This window comes from Drosophila innubila (genome assembly GCF_004354385.1).
Source record: "Drosophila innubila isolate TH190305 chromosome 2L unlocalized genomic scaffold, UK_Dinn_1.0 4_B_2L, whole genome shotgun sequence".
Taxonomy (NCBI): domain Eukaryota; kingdom Metazoa; phylum Arthropoda; class Insecta; order Diptera; family Drosophilidae; genus Drosophila; species Drosophila innubila.
In genome coordinates, this window is record NW_022995372.1 from 10235881 (window position 1) to 10262611 (window position 26731).

The window sequence follows — 26731 nt, forward strand, 5'->3', positions numbered from 1 at the left end:
CGGCAGTGAAAGGGAACAAGTGTGAAGAGAGTGATATAGAGAAAAAGAGTTGAAACAACAATTCATACACAAGGATTTTCACAAATGCAAAATTTGTCATTGAAATGAATTTGACTCACACACAAACACACACGCAACTGCTCAGCTGTATGTGAGAACGTGTGTGTGTGTGGAGAGAGTGCTTGCTCACGCAATAATTAAAGAGCTTTCGCTCTCTCGTTCTCTCATATATAGATCCTGGTGGCAATGCTGCTGCTACGATTGCATCATAGCTTACTCACTCACACACATACACAAGCATTGCCCACTCGCTACAACAACATGAGGCTGTGGACGAACCCCAACCGCTGATAGACCGAAAAAGGGAGCAAGAAAAACCCGAGACGAAGCGAAAAACAACCATCCCAGCATACGCCGAGTTCTAGCCCCTCACGCACACTCACACATACACTGACACAGGCATACACATACACAGAAGACGATCGGAACTGAGAGCTTTTTTCACGATCGTGCGGCACAGATTATGGGTATCAAATTGCCACGTATAAAAGGCAAGTTTACCGGTTGCACGGTTCAGAACGGCTTTCGAGCGCGTAAGTGCAACACCTTTGCTGTGCTATCTAAGATTTGGATATTCCTCAAGCGGCATCAGCAGCAACAACAACATAATTAGCGGCAGTGTAAAAGAGACAGAGCAACTATTTGACCTTTTTGTCGAGAAAAAGACAAAAAATATATATATATATATATATATATATATTTAAAAATATATATATGCAAGAATTACCCAATTCATATCGATCTATAAGAAACTATATATGTGTATGTGTGTGTGAATTTATGTGGTATTCGAATTTAAGGCTTATCCTGCCAAAGGATCTCAGCCAACTCTTAAACTATAAACTATATTCGCATATTTATCGGAAAAAAGTGCCAAATGAAAAGTGAATCGGGATATACGCTTGTCTACTTTGGATTAATGACAACTGATGCAAAACGCCATTGACTGGATTATAATTAACTAATTTTTATTATGCCATACTCTCTATCTCTAAAGGTTTTCTGCATCACTTCATCTAACCTATGAGAAATTGTTTCAAATCGAATTCCAAACGCATAATCAAAGTCTTGTATAATGAGTACTTTCCCTGCTTAGAACCCAATCAGTAACCATAACCAAGTCAATATCAATTAAAGGATACCAACTAAGAAGGGTTTTTCATAATTATTTCAGAAATAATTAGAACATCACAGCCATTTGCAGAATAGTTAATAAACAATTTCCAATTAAATCTTGAGATCTTCGAAATCATTGGATATTGAAACACTTAATCATCTTAAAGTGAAAATCTCCTATTAATGCAATTAACCTATTTTATAAAATAAGATAGCAAAATGTCGAATTACTTGATCAAATTAAAAAACTCCAATAGACGGTATTTCAAATTACTACTCGATGACTTCATACATGAATACCTGTGCCTCAAAAATGCGTACCCGAAGAGCATAGTCTAGCCGAAATGATATCTACACAGATACAGATACATATAGCCAAATATTTCGAATTTGCTTTAAAAATAACCCATAGGCGTTAGAAAGAGAGAGCTACAAATACAAGAAAATATAATGAAAATGTATTAGAAACGGCATGCGGCAGTCAGTATGTACACACATACATACGTATATTTATACATATATAGATATTATGTAGGAAAAGAAAAGCTTTTCATCAACAACCCAATACCAAATACATATGCTTTCCTCTATGTATATGTACAGATACAGACGTGTGTTTAATTTCGAAATAATTTCGAGAATTTTAAAAATAACGCATTCGTCGAAAGTTCGTGCAGTGTCCGTTGTTTTCTTTTTCGATCGATTCTATTTGCCGATTGTCGACAAAATATCGCAACGCTTTAGAATCGTGTCAAATGCGATCATTGCAATCTCGCAACTCGTGTCTTTTGGAACAGAGAACGTTCGAATCCAATATTTGAAAGCGTGGGACGTTCCAAGCCGAAAAACGAAATTGAAACCGAAATCGAAATAGCTTATTAAAAAAGTGATAGAGTGAGTGTTTTGCAATAATATTTGCAGTGAACTAGTTAAAATTTGTTTGTATTCAAAGATCTGTTAAACAATTTAGAGAAAGCTGATTTTTTCACGTTTTTTAACGTTATGTAACTCAATTAACTTCCTTCAAAAAATTTAAAAATATATATGTTTGGCATTTCAAAAATGACTGAAAATCGAAATTACGTAATAATAGCAACGCCCCACATAGACCACGTACATATTCGTATGTCTGTATGTATGTATATTTTAGAGACGACGCGGACACGCAAGAACTATATGTATGGCGCGATATATGTGCGGGTATATGGCACTGATCTATATTTAGGCGACAACCCACACAAGTCACTTGTTGTTGTTGTTGTGCTTTCACATTCTGTTTATAAGAACAGCATCAACAGCAACAACAAGGTCTAATTAATTATCTGAAATGGCGAGGTGCTCGAAATTCCGAATATCCGGTTACGTGTTTTCGAAGTTCACATGGAAATTCCTATATATGCACATATTTGGAATAAAAATATACGAAGAAAATAAAACACACATACGCAATTATACACATGTGATGTAAACTCGAATGTTTCTGCTGTTGTTGCTGCTGTTACCCAAAAATGGGTCAAAATCATAATTAAACAATAAAAATAAAATTAGGAAAATTAAAAATAAATTTGAATATCCAAAATTTAGTGGCGTTTGTGTATTGCGAAATATGTATACTGATCGATGTATTCTCTTTTTATAATTACAGGGAAGTTTTGGGCTCACGACGCGATTAACAAAAGAATTTTGAAAAGTCCCAAATTTATTTCTCGAGTTTTTAAGTTTAAAAGCGAAATTTAAACAAAATGCCGAAGCCAATCGCTAGCCAGGAGGATGAGGATCCCACCCCATACCTGTTCGTGTCTTTGGAACAAAGACGTATCGATCAATCGAAACCCTATGATTCGAAGAAGAACTGTTGGGTGCCCGACGAGAAGGAGGGTTATCTCCTTGGTGAGATCAAGGCTACCAAGGGTGATATCGTCTCCGTCGGCCTGCCTGGTGGAGAGGTAATGCAACGTTGTACCAAAAGGCGTAATCATACCTAGCAAGTGTTTTAAAGACCCCAAATATCAACTTTAATGTGATCATCGTTAGCCAACTTTTTGTTGAAGAATTTTTGGTACTACAAAGTGAATTCAACAAAGGGATTGTTGAGGGTGTTTCATATTTTCAGATATGAATGGGGTCTTTGAAATATTGAATCGCTATTATAGTGCTCACATACACCAAACTTCATATAGCTATATACTCTATACACATGATTAGGTAAAAGATTTCAAATCCGAGAAGGTGGAGAAAGTCAATCCACCAAAATTCGAAAAAATTGAAGATATGGCTGACATGACCGTGCTGAACACACCTTGCGTGCTGCACAATCTGCGCCAGCGTTACTATGCTAAGCTTATCTATGTAAGTGTAAACAGTCAGAAACTCACTAATGTATGGGTTCTCTTCTTCTTTCGGTCTCTTTTCTCTAAAAAAAACCAAAAAAAAAACAACAACAACTGCTAACCACGTCTAACCAACAACAACAAAAACAATAATAAAAAAAAAAAAATATGGGTAATAAATGATAAATGGGTCAACTGAATGAACTGACAAAAATGACAAAATAGACGAAAGACTTCAAGAAAGATCAGCTCCAGCAGGTGAACCCTCCGAAATACGAAAAAGCTGAGGATATGTCTAACTTGACATACCTTAACGATGCCTCTGTGCTCCATAACTTGAGGCAGAGATACTACAACAAGCTCATCTATGTAAGTAATTGCCGTACCGGTATGGCAATATCATCCCCTATTAAACCAGCGTTCAATGTTTGTTAACCGGCTTACGAAATTACCAAATCACCTCCAACATTATTCAAATTTCAAGTAAAATTATATCGCTTCAATACACCTAATGCATTTTCTTAGTAGTTCAGCTAACCACTTAAGTTAAACTCTTGCATTATTTGAAAAACAAACTTTGGAAAATATTCATCCAAAATCATAATTACATTCAGCTCTTATTATAACCATGGCTAATACACATAAATTGTAACTTGTACGCATTAATCGAGCCTCTACTAATACACAATTTGGCCGTCCAGTCAGATGAACGTGACACTGGAAAGAAAACGGTTATTATCAACACACCCACATACACTACACACATACCCTACAACACCACAATGGATGCTGAGCAGAAACCTTAAAGATCATCAGAACAAGATCTCATCATTTCCTCAACTCCAGCAACAAATCAAAGAAAAACTTTAAACAAGTATAAACAAAAAATCAAAACAACAACATTGTAGATTAGTTTTTACCCAATAAGAAACGAACACCAAAAACTGGTTGACCCAAAAAAACAAGAACAATGAATAATATTGACAAGAAAAACAAACAAAACTGTTACTAAACTGTCTTATGAACACGTCTCTAAAACACGACCGATGTACCGCTGAAAATACTGAAATTCAGTGGACGGGTCTGAATCGTAATACCAATGTTTTAGAGACTATCTAAACTAATTGTATAACTAACAATCTGAACTTCACATAATTGATGTGTTATTAACTTTGAATATCGATTTTCTATTTTTTAACGCTGGACAATAGACCTACTCCGGTCTTTTCTGCGTTGCCATCAATCCTTACAAGCGCTACCCCGTCTATACCAACCGTTGCGCTAAGATGTACCGTGGCAAGCGCCGTAATGAGGTGCCACCCCATATTTTCGCCATCTCTGACGGTGCCTACGTCGACATGTTGACCAACCACGTGAATCAATCTATGTTGATTACCGGTGAGTCTGGTGCTGGTAAGACTGAGAACACGAAGAAGGTCATTGCGTACTTCGCCACTGTCGGCGCTTCGACCAAGAAGGATGAGTCCCAGAAGAACAAGGGCTCCCTGGAAGATCAGGTTGTGCAAACTAACCCTGTGCTTGAGGCCTTCGGTAACGCCAAGACCGTGCGTAACGATAACTCCTCTCGTTTCGTAAGTATAAACACTTGGAAGATCTCTCTCGTTTATAATATATATTCTAATCATTACTCTCTCACTCTCTTCTCTTTGAATAGGGTAAATTCATCCGTATTCACTTCGGCCCTACTGGTAAACTGGCTGGTGCTGATATTGAGACCTGTAAGTTCAATTTAAGCCGCTTAAAAATTTTCTAGATACTATAAATTCTCGCTTTCCTTTCGTTTATTCTCTCTTCTTTAGATCTGTTGGAGAAGGCTCGTGTCATCTCTCAGCAATCTCTGGAGCGCTCCTACCACATCTTCTACCAGATCATGTCTGGTGCCGTTCCCGGTGTCAAAGGTATACATATGGAACCATCATCATCCAACTCATATATCACAAATCTCTCGCTTCCAGAGCAAGTTTTAAGTTTGCTCAATTCTCAAATATCTTTCAGTTCTTATAGCAGTGGTTTAGGTTCAACATCTGACTACACTTGTACACACTCACACTCAAACTCACACACATACACATACATACATACACAAAAGGCTTTCAATACAAAAATTTATATTATTTATTTTTCAAAAAATCTGTTTAGAAATCTGTGGTTTGACCGATAACATCTACGATTACCACATTGTCTCCCAGGGCAAGGTTACTGTACCCAGTATCGATGATGCTGAGGAATTCAACCTCACAGATGTAATTGTCCCTCATATGATACAAAATGTGTTCTTGTTCATTGTATTTGTTTATCTTACTACTAGACTATCGTAATATCTTAATTGAGTAATTATTTGGTTAACTCTTTGCTAGCTTATAGCCGTATACCGTAATCGTTATCGTTATCGTAATCGTAGCGTTTACGTAGGCCAATCGTCAATCGCTTTCAATGGCAAGCTATAGCTGACAATTATTCCAAATTGCCAAAAACCATCCAAAGATACGGATTATTGGAATTTTGTCGAAGGCTTTTTAGTATAGCTAGCGTGCCCTTCATTATTGAATCTCCCTCATCCGACCTCCTCAATATCCCAAACTCATTTGTCCTTGTAACTCATACCATACCTACATATCTAATATACCTATTGCCAACCATTATTAAATCTCAAATTTTCTACCTTTTCAATATATGTACTCCCACAATGGTAAACTGTTGTTCGATTTATCATATATACTCTATATACAATATAGATTATTGTCTGCTATCGAACAACATTTACGATTATCGCATTGTATCACAAGGCAAAACGACTATACCAAGTGTTAATGATGCCGAAGAATGGGTTGCAGTGGATGTAAGGCCATACAGAACATGGTTACTTATATGTACATGTACTCACAATAAACATCTGTGTCCTAACCTCAATCTAAATAATTTTAACATATTCGGAGCATTAGCTCCCCATCATTTGTCGTGTCTTCTTTGTTCTAGATACTTATATTCAACGTTTTATATCAAACATCCAACAATATATGTAATTCAATGAGTTAACTCACATCCGTCTCGTAAAATCTATATGTAAATTCCCTCTACACCCAAAATTCATAACGCTTTATGACGCCAACGCAAATCAAAGCTAATTGCGAATATAACCCTTAACCATAATCTGATAAACAACTAAACCTAATCATCTAGTTAGAAAATGTTTAGGTAGGAACAAACTCATTATACCCAAATCAAAACAATATTTTTATTTGGAGTGTTTTAAACTTAACTTAATGCTTAACTCCATCAATAACTAGAGATGGTATTTCTTACCCAACATATTGGTGATTATCCTGGCATTTGTCAGGGTAAAACACGGATACCCGGTGTCAACGATGGTGAAGAATTTGAGTTAACCGATGTAAGTTGTGTTGCAGACTATCCAAAATCTGTTCACAATAAACCGAAATCCCTTTTGAAGCCCAAAACAACTTTTGTAAAATATTTTTAAAAAATCTTTCTTATATTTTCTATCTTTTTATGTACACCATTATTTGAAGTTGTTTATTGATCCGAACACGCTCTGACTTTCCGATAAAACCAAAAAAATCCTTTAAAAACTTATAATGTAGCCGTAGATCTCATTATTGTACATATGTATTTACAGTGTGTTAATTTTCAAGTGTTATTCCGGAATTATCTTGAGTTACTCTACGCTTTCACTTTCTTTCTCTTATCTATCTCTTTCTATCTATCACGCTCTGCGTCTCTCTATCTTGGTATATATCTTTCGCGATCTGCTGTAGTTTGCACCTTCACCTAGTTAACTTAACCGTACCTTACAATAATCCCAAACCGCTGGGAGCAGGAGGTCTCTGTAGACCTAGCTTAACCGAAATTATCAATTCGTAATTTACTTGACACCGGGTATAAACTATATTTTGAGTATTGAAATAGCCATAGGATCTTGAGAGAAGCCCGCTCCTGGCTCCTGAAAAATAATATATACATATATATGTATCGTATATTGCACAAATTGAAGGGGGAGATAGTTCGTAGTAGACACACACAGAGCACACACAGAGCACACACAAGGCACACCACAGCACCACAGTCCATACCACACACAATACACTGAATGAAACCAACAAAAGAAAAATAGAAGAAGAAAACATTATATTCCTTACCACATCTGACTTAGTCGTTAAGTTGTTTGCGTGTGTATTTTTTTTTTCGCTAAACCAAATTCCTTCTCTCCGACTATATGTAGACTATTGCTTACTCTCTGATAACATTTACGACTACTACAACGTATCCCAGGGCAAGGTCACTGTGCCCAGTATCGATGACGGTGAGGAATTCGCGTTGGCAGATGTAAGTGACAGCTTAGCTGTTGAAGACGTATACGTAATTTATGTTTCCGGATCCTGTCTGAACGACAAATACAAACTGATTCAAACACCGCTTTATATATTTACACCAACACGCCCACAGATATATTTTTATGTGTTTTTCTTTTGGTTACCCAGTTTCCAGTTCCAGTTCTAGACCTAGTACTTCGTCTGTCTTTATTGCCAGTACTTAGTCTCACTTTGTAATTTAATTGGAATGCCCATTAGAGTAAGATTGTATGACGAATCCCGTGTTCCTGTGTGAATCCCGGTTTTGTTTCATTGAAAGCATCGATCAAGAAACAAAACTAACTCGTATACGTAGCAGATTTACCTAGATATCTGTAACTGTACTTAATACGAATGCCCACAACATCGACGGCCTTATCGACGTTGTGACCGTATTTCTATGGACTGATCTAATCGATTGTGTTTAGCTTGTTGGAATGTGTATGCAAAATTTAGTATATCTATCTATATATCTAATTATAACTACGATAATTGTGTGTGTATATCTCCCGGTTAGACCGATTTGTACCAGAAAGCCAATTACATGAGAATTGTGTACAAATCAATTACTTTTCATATTATATATACATATCTTGATATAAGCTCTCTCTCCTATGTATGTAGTTCTTCTGTACTTCTTATCAACGGCCCCACACCGACTTGAGTGCCGTTCAGCTTAAGAAACCCCATCAAAAAAGAAATTTACCATAGCACGCACTATTTTTTCCACCATTTTCTGGTTTTGTTAGTTTATAAGCAAACACTGTCTATCGATTCCGGAATACTTAAGCTACCCGTCAACCTGGTAAAAACCGATCATTGTCATGTTGTAAATAGAAAATGTTAATAGGTTTACTAACTTAGAGCTTTTCTACTGATGCCGCAAATACTTTTGGATATAAACACCGTTAATTTCTTTGTTACCTGAGCATGTTGCATGAACTAGTCTCTTAAGCTACACTCAACAAAATAGAAATAGATTAAAAACAAAATAAAAACGCTGTAATATCTACCCAAAATATAATGCTACAAAAAAGCCTTCCATTAATCGAAAGGAAATGATCAATAACTATATATTAATGATAAATTTGATGTACTCTTCAATCGATTGGTAAATATAGCAAGCCTTCGACATCTTGGGCTTCACCAAGCAGGAGAAGGAGGATGTGTACAGGATCACCGCCGCTGTCATGCATATGGGTGGCATGAAGTTCAAGCAACGTGGTCGCGAGGAGCAGGCTGAGCAGGATGGTGAAGAGGAGGGTGGCCGTGTGTCCAAGCTGTTCGGCTGCGACACCGCTGAGCTCTACAAGAACTTGCTCAAGCCCCGCATCAAGGTCGGTAACGAGTTCGTCACCCAGGGCCGTAACGTCCAGCAGGTCACCAACTCCATTGGTGCTCTGTGCAAGGGTGTCTTCGATCGTCTCTTCAAATGGCTGGTCAAGAAGTGTAACGAGACTCTGGATACCAAGCAGAAGCGTCAGCATTTCATTGGTGTACTGGATATTGCTGGTTTTGAAATCTTCGACGTGAGTATAATCGGACGGAACACAAACATGAGGCAAACCAACTATGATTTATGGCTTGAACTCTAAACTTTGAGCCACAGACATAGTTGATAAGCTGAACTGACTTTCAATGAACTCTCCGGCATTTGAATAGTGGCGGGGTTGAATCATTAAGGTCGACCTGCTAACACATCTCTCTACAGTTAGAAATGGGTAATACATATAGACTCTCATCTGATCCGATTAAGTGCACTCACTCTTCGCACATTAACTCTCCGCACACACACACAAAAAAAAAAATAATAAGAACACAATATAATACGAATACTATAAATCTTCTGCTATGCCATGTATAATATGTAAATATTCCCAATATGTAGTACAATGGCTTCGAGCAATTGTGTATTAACTTCACCAATGAGAAATTGCAACAATTCTTTAACCATGTCATGTTCGTCTTGGAACAAGAAGAATATACCAAGGAAGGTATTCATTGGGACTTTATTGATTTTGGTATGGACTTGCTGGCTTGTATCGAACTTATTGAAAAGGTGCTTAAGCTTATATCTAGATATATACTATATCTCCTCAATGTTCCATGTCCAATTGCACCGTTTGTTTGTTGTGTGTGTTTCTAGCACTGAAAAAAATATATATCTATTTCCCAGAATAGGATTATCCACGAGATGACAGGTAACAATTTACGTGTTGAGTGTATCATTCACATTCGTTATTCCCCACAAAGAGCACAGTATTCATATGTTATGCAATACGTTAGGAAGACCCCAGCACTACTTGCACTGTATTTGTTATTTATCCAAAAAGCACTTGTTTTAAATGTTGACCTCTCCTCATCCTCCACATCGATTGATCCCATGATTAGTACAACGGTTTCGAGCAACTGTGTATTAACTTCACCAACGAGAAGTTGCAACAATTCTTCAACCATCACATGTTCGTTTTGGAGCAAGAAGAATACAAGAAGGAAGGTATTGAATGGGCCTTCATCGATTTCGGTATGGACTTGTTGGCCTGTATTGATTTGATTGAAAAGGTTCGTCTGCGTTTTCCGATCCACACAACAGACTTTTGCACTTGCTCCTTAATCTTTAAGTGCATTTTGTTTATTTGTTATTTTAAGCCCATATCTCTTTTTGGTAAATCATCTAGAACTGATGAAACCTACAAGAGTATGCAAACAATATTTTCTATATATGTATAAGATTATATATATTTTACAGCCTTTATTTGGGAGAAGTGCGCCTAGAAGCGTTACTACCTCCAGCTATCCACATCCATACTTCCATCCATTTATATATGTTTCGACAAGAACCTGAAAAAAACGTGATAAAATACACACGTCCAAAGGGGGTAACTAACACGACAACATATACAAAAAAAAAAAAAAAAAAAAAATTCTCATACTTGATCCATCTGACTAACCTGGCTATATATGTTAAATATTGTTCCGTTTCCGATATAGTACAACGGTTTCGAACAATTATGCATCAATTTCACTAACGAAAAACTGCAACAATTCTTCAACCATCACATGTTCGTTTTGGAACAAGAAGAATATCAACGCGAGGGCATCGAATGGACCTTCATTGATTTCGGCATGGATCTGCAATTGTGTATTGATTTGATTGAAAAGGTACAGGGCCACAACTATCTCAGAAAACAGATAGCCAACTGACCGCCATTATAATACACAATTGCTATATAGATCTTTCTATTTAATAATATTGCACCATAACCTAGTCATAAGATCGCCTATCTAAAATCTACAATAATAATCAAAATAAACAATATCTTAATCGATCTAATATGCGACTAACGACGGGGTAAGTTATATGTACTACTAATTTAACTAGTAATATTTCAAGTCTAGTCTCTGAGTAATACTTTTGTTTGGCGTTATGTTTGCTTTGAAAAAAAAAAAGAATTCTAACGCGTGCTTGTTACTAAATGTCGCATTTCTTGACTTGGCGGTTTTTTGTTAATTTGTGATATTCTATATTATTATTGTAGCCTATGGGTATCTTGTCCATCCTGGAAGAAGAGTCTATGTTCCCCAAGGCCACCGATCAGACCTTCTCGGAGAAGTTGACCAACACCCATTTGGGCAAGTCAGCTCCATTCCAGAAGCCCAAGCCACCAAAGCCCGGCCAGCAGGCAGCTCACTTTGCTATTGGCCATTATGCTGGTTGTGTCGCCTATAACATTACCGGTTGGTTGGAGAAGAACAAGGATCCCCTGAACGACACCGTTGTCGATCAGTTCAAGAAGTCGCAGAACAAGCTGCTCATCGAAATCTTCGCTGATCATGCTGGTCAGTCCGGTGGCGGTGAACAGGCTAAGGGCGGTCGTGGCAAGAAGGGTGGTGGCTTCGCTACCGTCTCATCGGCCTACAAGGAGCAGTTGAACCAGTTGATGACCACTCTGCGTTCGACCCAACCTCATTTCGTCCGTTGCATCATTCCCAACGAAATGAAACAACCTGGCATGGTTGATGCTCACTTGGTTATGCACCAGCTGACTTGTAACGGTGTGCTTGAAGGTATCCGTATTTGCCGTAAAGGTTTCCCCAACAGAATGGTCTACCCCGACTTCAAGATGCGGTAAGTGCTAACAACAAGGCGTACTACTTAAGATATACTATAATACATATATAGACATAGCCATAGACATACTTATACTTAGCATACTATACATAACTATACTTTACTATATATTAAATATCTTAGATACACGTATCTTAGTATAGCACAAAGTCTGTACATACACTGGAGCTTGGGTCTCTCTTCAATTTATCGTAAATTATTAACAATTCTATTGAAATTAATACTCTAGTTATATGATTCTGGCACCAGCTGTTATGGCAGCCGAAAAACTGCCTAAGAACGCTGCCACCAAGTGTTTGGAAGCCGTTGGACTGGACTCAGACTTGTATCGCATTGGTAACACCAAGGCACGCATACTTCCAAATCTATATTTAGTGTAGTCTCTCCACCAAAGTCCAAGCACTCCACTTGTATGATCGTATTCAATTCGCATTCTCCTCACTTGTGTTTGATGTATGTTTTTTTGTACCAACACCATGAACCAGTTCCAGTTCCAGTTCCAGTACCAGTTCACGTTATAGTGCTGTCTTCATTTGAACAAAGGTGTCTCTCATTTGGAATGATAAATGAGTTTTTTTTTGTGTAGTGTAGCATGATGTTAAGTGTGTATCACAAAAATTTATGTTTACGTATTATACAACAGGTACCAGATTCTGAACCCTCGCGGCATTAAGGGTCTCGAAGATCCCAAGAAAGCATCCAAGATTCTGATTGAAACAACCGAGTTGAATGAGGATCTCTACCGTCTGGGTCATACCAAGGCATGAATGATTAAGTTCTTAAATACAATATTTCGCTTATTCGGCTATTTCAAATTTGAAATTCTTCGTCTCATACACTTTTGAGTGGATGGCTCAATTAATTATTTTTATATATAATATTTCTGTGTAGTCAATAATCAAAAGAAAACCTAAAGGTGCTAAAAAGCGTCAACGTGAATGCACCTTCAGTCACACCACACAACAATACACACAAACAACAACAATTTATACAAAAATTATTCAAAGTGGTCGCAAGTGCACACGATGATCCCGAAAATGATCGAAATGATTTCATTTGCAGCTATCAAATTCTGAATCCAGGTGGTATTGTTGGCGTTGATGATCCCAAGAAGTGTGGCTCAATTTTATTGGAGTCCACCGCACTGGATCCCGATATGTACCGTATTGGACACACAAAGGCATAGTCGCGTTCCTTAAGAAGATTATTTAAAAGATTCCATCCCAAAATTAATTTGTTGCATTTTGCGTACCTCTTTCTACTCCTCCAAGTAGTATATTTGCGTCTCTCTCTATCTATATCTATCTCCCGTACACTTGACGGATTCTACACAGAACTTGTATCCGCATACAGTATATTCTTCTTCTTGCTCTATTTCTTTCGATCTATCTACAATACATTTTGGTAATTCTGCAGATTCAATGCAGAAGTACATTTTTTGGGCGCCCTTCAGAAAAGAGAAACAAAACCTTGCCAGGGGCGCTGTTCAGCACAATGATTGATTGTTTCCCCTCTACCCCCTCCAATGAAATGCAATTCCCATTCTCACACACACACGTACACACACACATCTACACATGCACTTGTACCCCCTTATAAATATATTAATATATATTTATAATAAACCCTATTCTTTAGCATGGGTTCGAGTTTGAAGTAGTTATTTGGTATTTTTGATTCGAGATTTTAAGGTCAACTGTATGTAACACTAGATCTAAGATAGTTGTACTAACTTAATATATATATATATACATATTTATCTTATACTCGTATATAGAAAATTGTAGTTAAACACATCGTTACGTTTATTTTTTATTGAACTCATGCACATACATATATGCACCTATATATGTTATACGTGAACAACATATAGCTACCAAATCCTGAACCCTAAGGGTATCAAGGGTCTTGAGGATCCCAAGAAATGCACGAAAATCCTCATCGAATCGACCGAGTTGGCCGAAGATCAGTACCGTTTGGGTAACACAAAGGCACGATACATTCTATATTCCATATATTCTATACAAAGCTGAATAACTCAAAGACTTCAACAAAAACACTCTCGTCTATGGCTCCAACACAGATGTCCAGACATTTACAATCAATATACACATCGCACAATTCACACACACTCACACACACACAGACACAGATCCCAAACCGGAAACTAGGCAAAAAGCCTTTGGTTATATGATCTGAGTGTTCTGTGCGCATGTCGTATCTACTTCTCTCTCTTTCTTATTTTTTCCTGAACTTGTCTCTTCTTACGCGTTGGCAAATATACACGAAATCCATATACAAACAAGGACATACGTAACATTCCAACATATGCTAAAAAGAAATTAAAATGAAATAAACCTTTAGAGAAAAGGCCCATTCATACATAATTACCACAATCCAAAATCCCAAGATTGGTATTATTATAATTTGTAGTATTCACTTACATAGACGTAACTTTACTATACCCTAGTTGTAGTCGAATACTAATCGTAATTTGATTTAGATATGCACTAACTAAGAACCGTTTGTATCACAAAAAACAACACTTGACAATAATACAAACCATTTGAAACTACCATTCAAACCCAAACAGCTACAAAATCATGTGCCCCAAGCTATTGGTGGGCGTCGACAAAGACAAAAAGGCCACTGATATTATCATTAAGTTTATCGATTTACCCGAAGATCAATACCGTCTGGGTAACACAAAGGTATATCACAGACAATATACTATTTAATAGTTCCACACTGCTTGCATGATCATCTAAGCAATCGAGCACACACCAACAATTGCCCAGTTCAAATCTCTTGGAATCCGGATTACCTCAGCTATTAGTACATGGCTCAGGATCTCTGCATTCTCCGAGATCTGCACAAAAGCAACTCACACTCTCACACTCAATGTTAGCTATAAGATCAATATATGTTTCATCTCTGACAATTTTGATATCATAAAATCATGCATCTAAATGTTGTTTGTCTTGTTTTGTTCTCTGTTCGTTTATTTTATGTTTGTTTTTACCAAATCCATCCTCTATTCTATCCCAGTTCAACCTGTCGAAAAGTGTTTTTGAAGAATCGCTGTCGCTTAAGCAAATAAAAAGAAGAAAAAAAAATATGAAATTATGGATTGTCCTTCTGGGGCAAATCCATTGCTTGATGCACGCGATCTATATTTGAAATTCGAATGAAAATTAACATATTCTCTTGATGCCCTTTGCCAATGCATCCTCAATTGCACTTGCCAAATATTCAGGTGTTCTTCCGTGCCGGTGTCCTGGGTCAGATGGAAGAGTTCCGTGATGAGCGTTTGGGCAAGATCATGTCCTGGATGCAAGCCTGGGCTCGTGGTTACCTGTCCCGCAAGGGCTTCAAGAAGCTGCAGGAGCAGCGTGTCGCCCTCAAGGTCGTCCAGCGCAATCTGCGCAAATACCTGCAGCTGCGTACCTGGCCCTGGTACAAACTGTGGCAGAAGATCAAGCCTCTGCTCAACGTCAGCCGCATTGAGGATGAGATTGCCGTGAGTATTTGAATCAAATGTGAACTGAACGGCTGAATACATTGTGTGCTTGTGGTTTGAACTTGGCCAACAGTTGCTGCTGGCAAATCAAGCGTAGCCCTGGCATGTCCATTGCTGCATTGTCAGGCATAATTGGATATATGACAGCAGCTGCATGGCACTCTATAAAATAGACATAGACAACATAGACAACATGTAAGAAGACGGACGAATTCTTGTTCTTAATTAAGCCCCCCCAACTTAATATCTCAGCATTGACATGCACTTGCCTCGATTTAAATCGCAGCCACGCCCACAACAGCTAAGCGAAAAATGCCTTAACACTTACGCATTCTTCTATCGATCTGATGATGATCATAATGATCGTCATCATTTCGATTACGAGCTACCAAAAATAGATGCTGCTATAATCGTATTTCGCAAACGTTTGGTTTCGCTCTAAAAAGGAGCAGCTGCCAGATACACATTCAACTGGAAATCCAAGCATTTCTGCAAATGCGCATTTGCTAAAAGTGCCTCAAAATATGTATACTGATATATGTACATACATATATGTAGATCTACATAAATAGTGTTATATATTGGGCATATCTATAGCTCCATCTGAATTGCTATTCTGGGAATATGTTCACAGCTCACTTTTTATAAGAGGCACTCACATTTTAATAGTTTGAATGTGTGTGTATATGTGTGATAGAGCAGTTGCCAATTAGATAGCTAATTAAATAATAAAAAGGCAGGCGGCGCCTTGAGCAAATGGTACAGCAGGGCGTATGATTAATACGCATACGCCGCATTGGTTTAGCTCAATACAATGTTGAGTAATAATAACCAAAAGCTAACATACATACATTTATGTAAATGTATATGTGCACATATGTTAATTGAAATGCTTGACGTGTGCAAGTGAGATGAAAATATAGATATACCAGCATATATACTCATACTTATAGAGTACACCTGCTGCTGACCGCACAAGTGCGAAATGATAGCAACCAATGCGAATTGTGAATTACGAATTATGAATTATGAAGGCAAGAGAAATAAAAGCACCGAAGCAATTACAGATGCCAGGGCATCATCAGTAGCAGCTGCCTGCCTGCCACTTTGGGGCGTTGTTGCTAATTTTATAGCCAAAAGGCAAACGATCGTGCACAGTGCAATCGCAGCAGCCATTCCAGTTGTATTTGACCAGTCGCGGCGTGTTGCAAACGAATCTACCGAATATCGACTACGAAATTCATTTCGACTTACCTGCTCAAGTATTTAACTCTTCGATATTGATTATCAATTAAATCGAGTGCTTTTCCAACTAAGCAATTAAAAATGGCTGACGAGAAGAAAGCCAAAAAAACGAAAAAGGCTGCCGAGACAGCAGCAGCGTCAGGCGAGGCAGCTGCTGTTACACCAGCTGAGGAGGCTCCTTCGGCTGCAGAGCCTGCCAGTGGCGAGCCAGCAGCTGCTCCAGTTGAGCCAAGTGTTGAACCAGCAGCAGCAGAAGCAGCACCACAGCCACAGCCACAGGCTGTTGAGAGTGGTGGTGCAGTTAGTAATCCAACGAATGCTTCTAATGACTTACAGCGTCTGGAGGAGAAGGCCAAGAAGGCTGAGGAATTGCATGCCGCTGAAGTGAAAGTGCGCAAGGAATTGGAGGTCTTGAATGCCAAGCTGTTGGCCGAGAAGACCGCTCTGTTGGACTCCCTGTCCGGCGAGAAGGGTCAGCTGCAGGACTTCCAGGAGCGCAACGCCAAGTTGACCGCCCAGAAGAACGACTGCGAGAACCAGCTGCGTGTAAGTATTAACCTAATTAGTTGACCCACCCACCCCAGTTGCCATCTCATCCCAGTGAAAAGCTCATGCAACAAAAATTAATCAAGTGCAATCAAGTGGATCAATTGCTCGGTTATTTCGAGAATCCCGCGAGCTGATGATGTGCGCACTTGCTAAATTTAGCCAATGATTGATGAACACACACTTGAGCTAACCGATTGCTATATGTCCATGTCTACTTTCGTTCGATTTGTAGGACATTCAAGAGCGTCTGACTCAGGAGGAAGATGCCCGCAACCAGCTGTTCCAGCAGAAGAAGAAGGCTGATCAGGAGATCTCTGGCCTGAAGAAGGACATTGAGGATCTGGAGCTGAATGTGCAGAAGGCCGAGCAGGACAAGGCCACCAAGGATCACCAGATCCGCAACTTGAACGATGAGATCGCCCACCAGGATGAGCTCATCAACAAGCTGAACAAGGAGAAGAAGATGCAGGGTGAGAGCAACCAGAAGACTGGTGAAGAACTGCAGGCCGCCGAGGACAAGATCAACCACTTGAACAAGGTTAAGGCCAAGCTCGAGCAGACCCTCGATGAGCTCGAGGACTCGTTGGAGCGCGAGAAGAAGGTGCGCGGCGATGTTGAGAAGTCGAAGCGTAAGGTTGAGGGTGACCTCAAGCTTACCCAGGAGGCTGTTGCCGATCTGGAGCGCAACAAGAAGGAATTGGAGCAGACCATCCAGCGCAAGGACAAGGAACTGTCCTCCATCACCGCCAAATTGGAAGATGAGCAGGTCGTTGTTGGCAAACACCAGCGCCAGATCAAGGAACTGCAAGCCCGCATCGAGGAGCTCGAGGAAGAGGTCGAGGCTGAGCGTCAAGCTCGCGCCAAGGCTGAGAAACAGCGTGCCGATTTGGCCCGTGAGCTCGAGGAATTGGGTGAGCGTCTGGAGGAGGCTGGCGGTGCCACCTCTGCCCAGATTGAGCTCAACAAGAAGCGTGAGGCTGAGCTCAGCAAACTGCGTCGCGATCTTGAGGAAGCCAACATCCAGCACGAATCCACCCTGGCCAACCTGCGCAAGAAGCACAACGATGCCGTCGCCGAGATGGCCGAACAGGTTGATCAGCTCAACAAGCTGAAGGCCAAGTAAGTACCATTCTTTTCATTCTTCTATCTAGACCTTGCCAGCTTTTTCAGGTGCCACTTCATACCGAGCGATAATCGAGTGGATCAAATACTGTATATACATACTATATGAAATGATCTTCATTTACTTTTGCAATCTAGGGCTGAGCACGATCGTCAGACTTGCCACAACGAGTTGAATCAAACTCGTACCGCCTGCGATCAGTTGGGTCGCGATAAGGTAATATGTCGGACATATGCAATGGTCTGTGATTGCCATCTCTTCGGAGATCGGTGATCTCGACTATGGGGCATATGGGTTACACGTACACACCGACATATACTACACTCGCATGTACGACACACACACAAAACACATTTGCTCACACACGTCGAACACAACACCAAGAGTACAATTGTGTACGTGTCTCTTTTTCTCTCTGTTTTTTCTCACTTACTTTGTGTGATCTTCCCATAAAATGAAATTGAAATGAATCTAGAAGGAATCAATGGACTTGGACTCGGTCGCTCGCTCGCTTCTCGCCATTTTTTTTTTTTTTTTTGCTATGTGTATATCCCAAAACAGACTTGTAACCCCTAGACTAACCCCACATATATCTACTCTCTATTATCTAAACCAGGGCTGAGAAGGAGAAGAACGAGTACTACGGCCAACTGAACGATCTGCGTGCCGGTGTCGACCACATTACCAACGAGAAGGTATACAATATGATTTTATTCTTCGACTGCGATCGCTGCTGTAAATTATATGCTGAACGTTATTATCTCCGAAACTTGTATATTTTCTTGGTAGAACCACCGATAAAAAAAAAAAAAAAAATTTTGACCACAACTAAAACGACCCACTTAATTTTTGAATGCTTTTAATGTGCCCCCCGTTTACTAATTCTGTACAGCGCTTACACAAGACAAAATGCCACACAACCTGAAAAGAAACTGCTGAGAATTGTGAACTGAAATGTTGTATGTTATTGTTGTTAAACAGGCCGCCCAGGAGAAGATCGCCAAGCAGTTGCAGCACACCCTCAACGAGGTGCAGTCGAAATTGGATGAGACCAACAGGACTCTGAACGATTTCGATGCCAGCAAGAAGAAGCTGTCGATCGAGAACTCCGATCTGCTGCGTCAATTGGAGGAAGCCGAGTCTCAGGTGTCTCAGCTGTCCAAGATCAAGATCTCCTTGACCACCCAGTTGGAGGATACCAAGCGTCTGGCCGATGAGGAGTCTCGCGAACGCGCTACCCTTTTGGGCAAGTTCCGCAATCTGGAGCACGACCTCGACAACTTGCGCGAGCAGGTTGAGGAGGAGGCTGAGGGCAAGGCTGATTTGCAGCGTCAACTCAGCAAGGCTAACGCCGAGGCTCAGGTCTGGCGCAGCAAGTACGAGTCCGATGGCGTTGCCCGCTCTGAGGAGCTTGAGGAGGCCAAGAGGAAGCTGCAGGCTCGCCTTGCCGAGGCTGAGGAGACCATTGAGTCGCTCAACCAGAAGTGCATTGGCCTCGAGAAGACCAAGCAGCGTCTGTCCACCGAAGTCGAGGACTTGCAGCTGGAGGTCGACCGTGCCAATGCCATTGCCAACGCCGCCGAGAAGAAGCAGAAGGCCTTCGACAAGATCATTGGCGAATGGAAGCTCAAGGTTGATGATTTGGCCGCTGAGTTGGATGCCTCCCAGAAGGAGTGCCGCAACTACTCCACCGAGTTGTTCCGTCTCAAGGGTGCCTACGAGGAAGGCCAGGAGCAGCTGGAGGCTGTCCGTCGTGAGAACAAGAACTTGGCCGATGAGGTTAAGGATCTGCTCGACCAGATCGGTGAGGGTGGCCGCAACATCCATGAGATCGAGAAGGCCCGCAAGCGCCTGGAAGCCGAAAAGGACGAACTCCAGGCTGCTCTTGAGGAAGCTGAGGCTGCCCTCGAACAGGAGGAGAACAAGGTTCTCCGCGCTCAGCTTGAGCTGTCCCAGGTGCGCCAGGAAATCGATCGTCGCATCCAGGAGAAGGAAGAGGAATTCGAGAATACCCGCAAGAACCACCAGCGTGCTCTCGACTCCATGCAAGCCTCCCTCGAAGCCGAAGCCAAGGGCAAGGCTGAGGCGCTCCGCATGAAGAAGAAGTTGGAAGCCGACATCAACGAATTGGAGATTGCTCTGGATCATGCCAACAAGGTAAGTTCAAGCCTCGAGTCACTGATTTCCTTTAGCTAACGAAAATTTCTTTGATATAATTCAATAGGCTAACGCCGAGGCCCAGAAGAACATCAAGCGCTACCAACAACAGCTCAAGGACATCCAGACCGCCCTTGAGGAAGAACAGAGAGCCCGTGACGATGCCCGTGAACAGTTGGGCATCTCCGAGCGTCGTGCCAACGCTCTGCAGAACGAACTGGAAGAGTCCCGCACTCTTCTGGAGCAGGCCGATCGCGGTCGTCGCCAGGCCGAGCAGGAACTGGCCGATGCCCACGAACAGCTGAACGAAGTCTCTGCCCAGAATGCTTCCATCTCCGCTGCCAAGAGGAAATTGGAGTCTGAGCTCCAGACTCTGCACTCCGATTTGGATGAGCTCCTTAACGAAGCCAAGAACTCCGAGGAGAAGGCCAAGAAGGCTATGGTTGATGCCGCCCGCCTGGCTGATGAGCTCCGTGCCGAGCAGGATCATGCCCAGACCCAGGAGAAATTGAGGAAGGCCCTTGAACAGCAAATCAAGGAATTGCAGGTCCGTCTGGATGAGGCTGAGGCCAATGCCCTTAAGGGTGGCAAGAAGGCTATCCAGAAATTGGAGCAGCGCGTCCGCGAGCTCGAGAACGAGCTGGATGGTGAGCAGAGGAGACACGCCGATGCCCAGAAGAACTTGCGCAAATCCGAGCGTCGCATCAAGGAGTTGAGCTTCCAGTCTGAGGAAGACCGCAAGAACCACGAACGCATGCAGGATCTGGTCGACAAGCTCCAACAGAAGATCAAGACATACAAGAGGCAGATCGAGGAAGCCGAAGAAATCGCTGCCCTCAACTTGGCCAAATTCCGCAAGGCCCAGCAGGAGCTCGAGGAAGCCGAGGAGCGTGCCGATCTGGCTGAGCAGGCCATTAGCAAATTCCGCGCCAAGGGACGTGCCGGTTCTGTCGGTCGTGGTGCCAGCCCAGCGGTAAGTTTATAATCCCCCTCGCAGATCCATCCAATAATTCACAACACTCCACAATTATCCACAACTCATGCAGCAGCAAACATAATGCTACCATTGTTACTAGTACTCCGATATCAAAAATAAATCTCAATTCAGTATAGTCTTAAAATTTCTTATAAATATATATATTGAAATTCTTCCCTTTCATATATTGCGGTTCGCGTTCTGCTTCTTCACAAATATCACCTCTACCAAATAACAACAACAGAATTAAATGAAAAGTTGAGGCCCAACCAAACCAAACCAAAAAAAAAAAAAACAGAAAAACAAAACCGAAACCAAAATTGAAAAAATATAAATCGAATCTATAAATGGTTTCAATTATATTGTAATAATAATGAGAGAACAAAACATGCAAAGAGAATTATAGCTTATAAGAATTAATATACAATAATAATAATATAGATGCATCATACGACATTCGGTAGAACAGAGAATTGTAATTAGAGGCACCCAGCAAAGCCCATACGCACATGGGCGAAGAAAACCAATCTTAAATGAAAAGAAACCAACTAAACTTCAAGAAGAAAGAATGAATGAATGAAAGAAAGAAAGAAAGAAAACGAATAATTATCGATCATCGTTCAACGTTATCTCGTACCAACCAAAAATGCGTTCATTTTGACAATTTTGTAAATCTCTGAAGATCAACAGTAAGCAAGCAAGAGCAATCAATCAATCAAACAATCAATCGACTTTGCTTTCTCTACAACCATTCTGCATACAATATAGAAAACTATTCTTCCACTATATTATTGATATATGTATTTGTACATGTGTACTGCAGCCTGCAGCGTCAAGAGGTGGCCGCAAGAGCGCGCTGGAGCAGTAGAAACTTTCTTGATAACATTTGTAAGTGGCGTCTCTCTCGCACAGATCGGGGATACGTTATTGTTATCGTTCTTGTTTCCGTTTACGTTCTCGTTTACGTTTACGTTCCCATTGTCTTGTTGTCTTGTTGTGTCAGTATGTTGGAAACTTCTTCCCACAAACATACACAGACATTCCCAAAATACGTACAGTCGTGCTCTCTCTTTCATGTGTTGCGCTCTCTTTCATACATTTCCCGCATACAGAACGTCTCGAGCACACACTTGCGTTACGTCACATGTTGCTCTCTCTCTCTCTCTCTATCCCGCACATCGTCATTGCGTGCACCACAGAACGTGCGAAGGCGCTCTCCCTTTCACTCTCAATTGTTGTTTTGAGCAAGTTAGTAAATCGTCTCAGCATGTTATGGTTCATCATCATCTTATATCATATTTAGATAATAATATTTCTAACAAAATATCAATTGAAATATGAAAATACTTATCTTGATTTTCATTCTCTTCTGCAGCCCCGTGCGACATCCGTTAGGCCACAATTCGACGGATTGGCTTTCCCACCAAGATTCGACCTTGCTCCTGAAAACGAATTCTAAATGCCATTTCATTTTTTAATTTATTTTAAATGATATTTCATAATGATTATGTTTATGATTTTAAATTAATTTCTTAATTTAAACAAAATAATAAAACTATAACAAAATATATCGAAACGACGGGAGGCAATATGCACTTAGGCAAAAAAGGAAAAAAACAAATACTTACTACTTGTATGATAATATCGGAACCCAAACAATTGGTGTTATACCCGGTAAAAAAAAATAACAACAATATCAACAATATAAGTAACAACAACAACGATCTACATACATAAGTACTTTGTGAGGGAGTTGGTGGCAGCTTTGTAAGCACGACATTTGCTTTGGGACACTTCTCAAGACCTGTTAGTGTATTTATATATTTTTATACAACTTTCAAAACGCATTCAACCAACAAAGAAACAATCTTAATGATAAACTATGCATTACAACATCAAAAATGAGCCCCGTCAATGTGAGAAAATAGGCCCCCTGAGAAGTGTCTGACAGGAAATGTTGCAACTGAATAATCTAATTATCAAATTGTGTGTCTAATATAATTGTATATCCGAACACAAATAGATCGACAGACCTATAGACATACAAACAGCATACCCACTTGCATCACATGGCGCTTATGCTTATGTTCATATTTTTTATTTTATCAACACATTATAAGAAAAGATCAAAACTACAATTAAAAAATATACAAAAAAGGAACAAAATAAATGTAAATCAATTTAAAAAAAAAATCATTAGCACAATTTGTTTTTATTTAACAAAAATGCAACTAAGGTAAGCTCGGCAAAAGCAAAAGGTTGAGACTTTAAAGCGTGAACTACTATATATAATAATTTTAAATAGAGCTTTAAAATAAGTCAAATCTGATCCTATAGTTCATTTATTTTAAATTAATAGAAATATATATAATTTTGTTTGTTACAAAAATTCCTAGTACAAAGTACTTATAAAGCAATCAACTCTATGACGCAGCACGTATATTATTTGACAGCTCCGGGTGCTCGTTGTTTGGGTTCTATGCGCAAAAGCTGCTTGTGCTGTCCAATAATGTGCTCAATGTTTTTACATTCAAGCACCTGAGCCTTGAACTGATCGAGGGTTTCGTAGAGAATAGGGTAAAGAGCCGGCAGCAGTCCATGATCGAGAGTGGGGAACAAATGATGCAGGACATGATCTCCAAAGTGGGTAATAACCAGGAAACGTGACCATTTGATATCAGCACGATCAACGACGGAGCTCACTTGGAACAAGCCCCAGTCACGATCATCGTGAATTTTGTCACCTTCGTGATAGCTCTCGGGATTATGATGAGTGGCATGCAGCGCGATTACGCAAAATGCAAAGCTAGCAATTGCCGTCAAGTAAATCCATTGACGTATACAAAACAAGAGGTCCGCCGATCCAGCCGATCCGCAGTACATAACAAGAGGTAGAGAGAGGGGCAGAAGATCATGCCAGTACATAATATTTGTGTGGCGCAGCGAGTAAAAGATGCTGGAAATAATGACAACAAATAGCAAATTATTGATTGACAGATTGATAGAACACGATCGAGATTAAGATCAGTTACTTACCGCGTGGCCATTTGCAGGAATAACGCAATCGGATAGACAAATGGTTCCAAAATCCAGGATAAATATCTCATTGTCTTACTTTTCATATATGGACTGGGAATCCAGCAAAAAAATGGCTCGAACATGGTCAGCTCCAGATCGTAAAAGGTATTCGGATAGATATGATGGGACATGGAATGAGCGATGCGCCATGAGCAGAAATTCAACATTGCCAAATTGAAGGTGTACATCTGCCAGTTATCACGTCTATGGAAATAATTGTGTGCCACGTTTACAGTCCAGCAAAGAGCAACGCTCGCCAGGATAAGGGCCAACAAACTGTTATATTTAACACTTGCCACAGCAAAAAGATACGTGGAAAGCAATAAGCCAAGATGGATCAACTAAAAAAAGCAATAAGATCACTGATCACTGCAGAATTTTTTGGATTTTAAATTACTCACATCACTTTCGCGTTTAGGTCGCATGTCAATCGTCTTTAGCTTCTCGCGCACACGCCCTTTAAGGGTCCTGTAGAATCCATCCTCGTGCAGGGTCAACGTATAGATCCTTGGCTGGACTGCATCCCTCACCTTATACTTGTGGATCATCTTCTCTGGCGTCGTAGACAAATGATGCGCCTCAAAGGCTTCGGTGATATCCATACCTTGCGTTTCACGTATCCAAAAGCTGCCGCCAGGATGTTTATCAATGAACTCCGTAAAATCATAGAGGCCATCGTGTATGCGCCACAATCCTTCGGCCCCATCATCCTTTCGCTTACTTTGTTGCCAGCTGTGTTCCGTCACCAGAGGCGAGTTGCGGTAAGTGGGAAACTTGGTGGATACGCCACACTCTTTCCATTTCTCGGTATTCATCCTTAAAAACTGGAGCTAAACGATGCTACCTCGAGCTGTCTCTGAATAGAACTGAGCCTCAACCGTCGCAGGTTTCCGCATTTTAACAATTTTTTCACGTAATAAATTTATAAAATAAATGAAAATTTTCCATTTTGCTAACTCATACAAACCAAATTATCAGTCCAGTCTGTCCTGATTGTTAGTTGTCAACTATGTGAACATTATGTTAGCACCCCAGCCAAGCGCTTTGATCCCACACTGATTAAGACGAACACACGGGGATCTAATTTTCTTACACGTGATATGAGTCTAAATACCAGACAGGCTTCCACAAGTTTGCATCCACGGGGGTTGAGTGTGAGCCAAGCCACCGACTTCTAAGGTCAAAGCAGAGTCAAACCTAACACTTGATACGAAGATCCAGAGATAGGCTGAAATTAATTATAGCAAAACACTAGGGGGTATTAAGTAGGAAGACTGATGCTTACTGAGAATATGGGTACAGAGTCTATAAAATAAATGCAATTCGATTTGTATACTCATCATGAGACATCAAAAATTTAAATGAATGTAGAGTGTTGTGGATGAATATGTTTTGGTATTGGAACGTATGCTATAATCGAGTTTTAGTTTTTTTTTTTTTTTTTTTTTTTTTTTATTTTCTTGAGGTGGACATTGTAAGTTCTCATTGTTAAATTCATTATTGTAAAGAACAATAAGAACAATATCAAAGATGATAAGAACGCACTATAATAACATTCGGGTTATGATTACGAATTTACAGAGAAAAACTAGACAACAAATATGGAATAATTAAAAAAAAACATGTTAATATTAATCGGAGTGTCATTTTAAAACATGAAATTTTGATTTCAAAATTTGATCATTGTAATACACCGTCAAAATTTGAAAATTGCATTTTTTTTTTATAATTTATAATACATAGTTCTTCAATATATAAGTTAATAAAGGGTATTCAAATTTTTAGTAGATTACTTTTGACATAACTTGATATCACACGATGACTAGCAATACTGGGACCGGTGCACTCACCACACTGATGTCTATAAGTATGTTATTCAGACCACATTGGGTCTTATCGCGAGTCAATTGCTAAAGTTCATTTAAATATCATTTTTCTGCTCAATTTTCACTCAAATGCGATAATCTGAAATTTACGAGTATTTAGGATTAGTGATGTAAAAATATACTGATAAATCGACAAATTTATTTTCATATTAATCCTATTATTTTAAT

At 40.0% G+C, this 26731-nt stretch overlaps 2 protein-coding genes across 36 annotated transcripts; one reads left to right on the forward strand and one right to left on the reverse strand.

Annotated features, from left to right (window-relative positions):
• Nucleotides 1-545: 545 nt before the first annotated feature.
• LOC117781778 (myosin heavy chain, muscle) lies at nt 546-23745 on the forward strand. Of its 35 annotated transcripts, none has more exons than XM_034618633.1 (18): nt 2822-3122; nt 3732-3875; nt 4718-5098; nt 5182-5245; nt 5327-5425; nt 7768-7871; nt 9019-9426; nt 10289-10459; nt 11437-12026; nt 12259-12376; nt 15286-15549; nt 17131-17340; nt 17576-18462; nt 19083-19161; nt 19448-20623; nt 20691-21596; nt 22423-22487; nt 22975-23745. In XM_034618633.1, exons 1-17 carry the CDS (start codon nt 2919-2921, stop codon nt 22465-22467), a joined length of 5850 nt encoding a protein of 1949 aa, XP_034474524.1. In that variant the 5' UTR covers nt 2822-2918; the 3' UTR covers nt 22468-22487; nt 22975-23745. The 35 variants fall into 35 exon arrangements, with proteins under 35 accessions (XP_034474530.1, XP_034474524.1, XP_034474533.1 ...); XM_034618635.1 differs by lacking the exons at nt 7768-7871; nt 12259-12376 and adding exons at nt 5667-5770; nt 13903-14020 and having other exon boundaries at nt 2919-3122; XM_034618636.1 differs by lacking the exons at nt 7768-7871; nt 12259-12376 and adding exons at nt 5667-5770; nt 14623-14740 and having other exon boundaries at nt 2919-3122.
• Nucleotides 23746-23914: 169 nt separating this feature from the next.
• LOC117781783 (cytochrome b5-related protein-like) lies at nt 23915-25492 on the reverse strand. Its single transcript, XM_034618645.1, has 3 exons — nt 25079-25492; nt 24636-25018; nt 23915-24555 (listed from the first exon to the last, which is right to left on the reverse strand). The coding sequence occupies exons 1-3, from the start codon at nt 25490-25492 to the stop codon at nt 24042-24044; spliced, it is 1311 nt and encodes a 436-aa protein (XP_034474536.1). The 3' UTR covers nt 23915-24041.
• Nucleotides 25493-26731: the final 1239 nt, after the last annotated feature.

Bases quoted from the DNA above. Each gene is read 5' to 3' on its own strand.
- LOC117781778 (XM_034618642.1), top strand. From the start codon at position 2,919: ATGCCGAAGCCAATCGCTAGCCAGGAGGATGAGGATCCCACCCCATAC. The intron at 12,027-12,258 runs GTAAGTGCTAAC...TTAATACTCTAG, and splicing joins TACCCCGACTTCAAGATGCG to TTATATGATTCTGGCACCAG. The intron at 15,550-17,130 runs GTGAGTATTTGA...AATGACTTACAG, and splicing joins GCATTGAGGATGAGATTGCC to CGTCTGGAGGAGAAGGCCAA.
- LOC117781783 (XM_034618645.1), bottom strand. From the start codon at position 25,492: ATGAATACCGAGAAATGGAAAGAGTGTGGCGTATCCACCAAGTTTCCC. The intron at 25,019-25,078 runs GTGAGTAATTTA...TGCTTTTTTTAG, and splicing joins GACCTAAACGCGAAAGTGAT to TTGATCCATCTTGGCTTATT. The intron at 24,556-24,635 runs GTAAGTAACTGA...CATTATTTCCAG, and splicing joins TTCCTGCAAATGGCCACGCG to CATCTTTTACTCGCTGCGCC.